The 4,580-nt window shown below is 49.0% G+C and overlaps 1 protein-coding gene across 1 annotated transcript in view; it reads right to left on the bottom strand.

The window, feature by feature from the left end:
- The window catches only part of CRNN (cornulin), a 4,832-nt gene extending 833 nt beyond the window's left edge, over positions 1–3,999 (bottom strand). Inside the window, 3 exon segments of the mRNA XM_044914198.1 lie at positions 1–666; positions 1,802–1,952; positions 3,969–3,999. The exon segment at positions 1–666 is cut by the window's left edge and continues 6 nt beyond it. Of these exon segments, the coding sequence (XP_044770133.1) occupies positions 1–666; positions 1,802–1,939 (804 nt within the window). The 5' untranslated portion in view covers positions 1,940–1,952; positions 3,969–3,999.
- Positions 4,000–4,580: the final 581 nt, after the last annotated feature.

Genomic DNA, 4,580 nt, shown 5'->3' on the forward strand with positions numbered 1-4,580 from the left:
GTCTTGACCATGGACCTCAGTCCCTCTGGTCTGGCCATGGGTGGACTCCTGTGGCTGTGTGCCAGGGCTTCCTATCTGATGGCTCCTGTCCTGCTCCACAGTCTGGGTTGCATCTCTCTGTGTCTGAGTTCCAGTTCCAGTCACTGGGTCACTTGTCTGGTGTGTTCTGTCCTGTTTCCTGGTCTGTGACTGTCTCTCTGACTCCCTCTGTCTGGTCTGGTGACTCTTGGCTTCTCCCACTCTCTGGGTCTGCTGCACATGTCCCCCAGCTTGTGTCTGCTGACTCTCTCTCTCTTGTCTCTGAGATTCAGACTGCCTGTCCTGGTCAAGATCCTGCCCATGGGTCTGAGCCCCAATCCCTGCCTGTCCTCTGGAGGCCTGGGTGCTCTGTCCACATTGGCTCCCCTCTTGATGCTGTCCTTCCCTAGCCTGCCCCACTTCAGCTCTCCTGCTCTGTTCTTTCCCCAGCTCTTGTGAGGCCCCAGTGGGAAGGCTTCTACACTCTTGAGATCCACAAGCCCCTGCAGGACTCTCGCTCATTGTCTTGAAACAGGCTTGGGCAACTTTAAACACCAGGACCAGGAATTCCTTGAATTCAACAGTCCCTGTATCATCTTCATCCAGCAGGCGCAGGACTTCATCCGCAGTGGCAGGATCGTGGGGTTCCTGTGGAGAAGAGGCCAAATCAGCATCTCTCCCCTGAAGAAAGTGTGGTTGGGCCAGTGCACTCAGCTTTCAGGCTTCCCACCCCTGAACGGAGCCCACCTGTGCTGGGGCCATACCACTCACATAGCTATAGCAGCCCTAACATGAAATCACTTTCAGTGTGCAGTCCTGCCCCTCTTGCAAGGGTAGACAGCACCTTTTGCTTTGTATCTTCTGTGCCTAGCATAATTTCTGGGCTATAGGAGAACTGGATCAAGATTCAATGAAGAATGAATGAAATGAATGAGCTCATAATGATTCTTTGGGTTTTCCATGGCCCCTGGCACCCGGCATTGAACAGGATTCTCTCCAGCAAGCCCAACACCAGGAGAAGCATAGCAGGAACATGGCCCCAAGAGGATTCTGTAAGATCATCACTGAGGCTCAGGTGTTTTTTGAAGATGGGGTGGGTGGGGTCTGGTGGGACCACACGTTGCCCTGAGTATGCATTCTGTTGTGTCTATACATTGCTGTCTCTAAGACCATCTTCCTGGTTGCTTTAGATGCAAACCAGACAGGGAGAAACAGGGAAATGCCTCAAGGCCCTGGGTCTGCTTTGCCAGTGGTTGGGGGAGTGGGGAGGGGCTCCCAGAGTGTCCCCCCAGCTGATAATAACCAACCTGCCCTCCAAAACTCATTTCTGATATGACCACTCAGCTAATATTTTTGAGCAACTGCAAGACACAGAGCTATGCTTCTAATGAATTCTTATTAATGGATGATCAAATTTCTGATAGACATAAGAAGTAGTTACTATATCAGATTTAAGAAGCAGCAGAAAGCAACAATTACTTTCATTTCTAGAATATTCAAAGGCTCTGTTTCTTTCTGAGCTGTCCCCTGTGAGTCCTTTCACCTTGTCTCCAAATTAGAATTAATTGAAGTCAAAGTATTTTCTCTAAGGAGCAGGCCTGTCAACTCCTGTAACTGTCTCTTTTTCCTTTGCCTTCCCTCTTTCAGCCTGCACAGCTGCCAGGAGGCTTGGTGGGCCTGTATCCGATGGCTGCCTCTTCAGATTCCTGAGGCAAAGCATCTGCAGGTAAACCTGTTTCCTCTCTCCTTTCTGGCCCTCCCCACCTGGCCGGGCACACCATACCAGAATGACATCAGCAAACTCATGTTCCAGGAGCCTTTTCAGCTCCCCCTGGGTGAGCACAGTGCAGCTGCCCTCGGTCCTGGAGTAGCGCCTGAAGGCTTCGATGATCCCATTAATGTTTCGCAATAACTGAGGCATCTTTGGACTCAAGCTGGAGAAAGAAACAAAGCCCCCATGGGGGCTCCAAAATCAACTTTAGTGTCTCCTCCTGCTTCTTCTAGGTCTCTTGCATTTTCAGCTCTGCTTCCGGTGTCTCTGTCTGGGTCTTCCCTCCCCTTTCCTACTTAATGGATTTTATGAATGGGAAGGAGGGGCACTCCATGGTTAGTGGCAGGCTCCAGAATCAGGATTTCTATGCTAGCTTCACCACCTACCTGTCAGGTGAGCTAGGGTAGGTTGCTTTGCCTTTCCATGCCTCGGTTTACTTATTGTGAAATGAAGGTAATCCTATCAAGTACACTCAATAGGATTATTGGGAGGATTAAAAGGGATAATTCATGTAAAGTATTTGGCAGATGCTGGCTTATACCAAGTGGCAGCTTTTAAATATCACTGTGATATTATTATACACATACCTAATGTTTATACATCTATGTAAACTACTGCTCACAAAGCATTTCCATATGCATCATCTCTTGTACTCCTTATTATCTCCACCTTTTTATAGGTGAGGAAACAGGTTCAGAGAAGTTAGGTGATTTGCTCAAGGCCCCACAGCTTGGGGGAACCAAGAAACCCAAGAACCCGTATCTCCTTAACCCAAATGCAATGAGCCTTCTATACTGTTCCCTGTGGACAGTCTATCCAGTCGATGGTTGTCTGTCATATGATGTTAGGGTCCTGCTGGGAACACTGACAGGCAATAAATACATATGTAAGTCAACCCCTGCCTCGGGTGGGGCCAAGCAGGAACACCAGGGGCCTGACTCCACCCTTTCTGGCTGCCTTTTGGGTAGGTGTTCAGGAAGAGGCCGGGCTACCAGCTATTGGCAATGCTCCAAGTCCTAAGTTCCTCTGAACTTGACTTCTATCCTCAGCACTGGGACCTGTAAGGGAGGTCAGCCTGCCCGTAGGTGTGTGGCTCCTGCCAGCCCACAGTGCTGTTGGCCTGTGAGGAATGGCTCCAAAATGAAGGGAGAGATTTTCCTTCTCGTTAGCCAGGGATCTGGGCATAGCTTAAAGTGAGTCTTGGGTGCAGCTGGTTGGGCAAGAGGCAAAGGGACTTGGAGGTGCATTAAAGTAGAAGCCTCAGAGACCAGGAGATGGCATTGGAGATGGCAAGTTTCAAATGCAGGGGGAGATAGAAGGCTGCAGAAGCTGGGACACTGGGAGAGGGCACCGTGAGATGGGAAGGAGAAGGCATGAGAGAAGGAAGGCCTGGGTGCAGAGGCAGGAGAATGAGGGGAGGCAGGAAGGAGGAAGACTTGGCACTGGGGAAGGTGGGACAACGTGGCCAAAGGCTACAGACCCCAGGTGGGCTCTTCAGGCGGTGTCCTTTCTAGCCCCCAGAAGCCAAAAATTTCAGACAGACTTTGCCTTTGTACATCAAGGTACAAAACTCAGAATATTGTATCTCAACAGAGAAATGAAAAGATCCTGTTTTTTGTTGTTGTTGTTTACCACATGGCAAACCTTAACCTCTGGCCTATAAATAGTAAAAATAATAAGATGACTTTTTAGTTACACTTCAGATCCTTTCGGATAAATCTATAAACTCATCTTGCCTAAATATGGCCCTGAGGTGGTGGAGAACCGCCATGTAAGCCCCTTCCTCTGTGAGAAGTTTCAAGCCCACTGTCGGGCTGGCAGGAGTAACCTGATTCTGGCCTCACAGACTCTGAGCACTGCCAAGAGGCTTCCAGAACCTTAAGAATAAGACACCTTTGATGTACAGGAAGGCACATGGGTGGTTCTATTGCTGCTGCTAAAACAGGCTTCAGGAGGAGAAGCTGCTGCCAGGCTAGCCACAGGGGAGAAGGAAAGAGCCCCATGCCTTCAGAAGAATATCCTCTCCCACGTGCACACACCCAGTTTGCCTGAGGCCCAGTCAGAGCAGATACTTTCTGCCCCCAGCTGACACCTATGGCCTGGATCTGACAGCCTGGTTTATGAGCTCAGATCACCAAGACACTGAGAATAGAAAGAGGCTCCTCAGGAGCGCACTTACCTAATACACAGGCAGGATGAACAAGTGGCTGTTAGGCAATGTATGGAGTACCAGGTCAGCAGCAGAGGAACCTTTTATAGGGGATTTAATGGAGGCTAGTGTTTTAGATAGGCCATTCCCACCCCATGGGAAGGCTTGATTCATCCAAGGTTTGGCCCCGCCCAGCCCCACTTCCCTTCTTGTCTGTTTTACTTGCTGACATGTGGCTGTGTTGGCTTAATGAGCAGGCCCTCTTACTACACTGGGTGTCCTTCCTGAATCCCTCCCTGGGTCTGTCTCCTCATGTCAGAAGTAATGGGCTCAGCAGTGCTCAGCACAGGTCTGGGTTCCCGGTGAACACTCTCCATCTCCATGTGACTGCAAAGTCATGGGACTCCTTTTTTTTTTTTTAATACAAACATTTTAAAGTATTTCCATCTATTGAGGGTTATCCTTTCCAAAGTGGCCACTTTGGGAAGCTTTACATGTTTTTCTGGCAATGTTGCCATTACTTAGAACATTCTTGGAATTCTTGTTTTGGAATTGCCTTTCATGCCAAATTTATGAGACATGCAAGAAATTCAATCTCATTTCTTTTTGGTTGGGTCTCATTTTTGATTAAAACAAAAAAAG

The sequence above is a fragment of the Neomonachus schauinslandi genome, chromosome 4 (genome assembly GCF_002201575.2).
Source record: "Neomonachus schauinslandi chromosome 4, ASM220157v2, whole genome shotgun sequence".
In the NCBI taxonomy this organism is placed as follows: domain Eukaryota; kingdom Metazoa; phylum Chordata; class Mammalia; order Carnivora; family Phocidae; genus Neomonachus; species Neomonachus schauinslandi.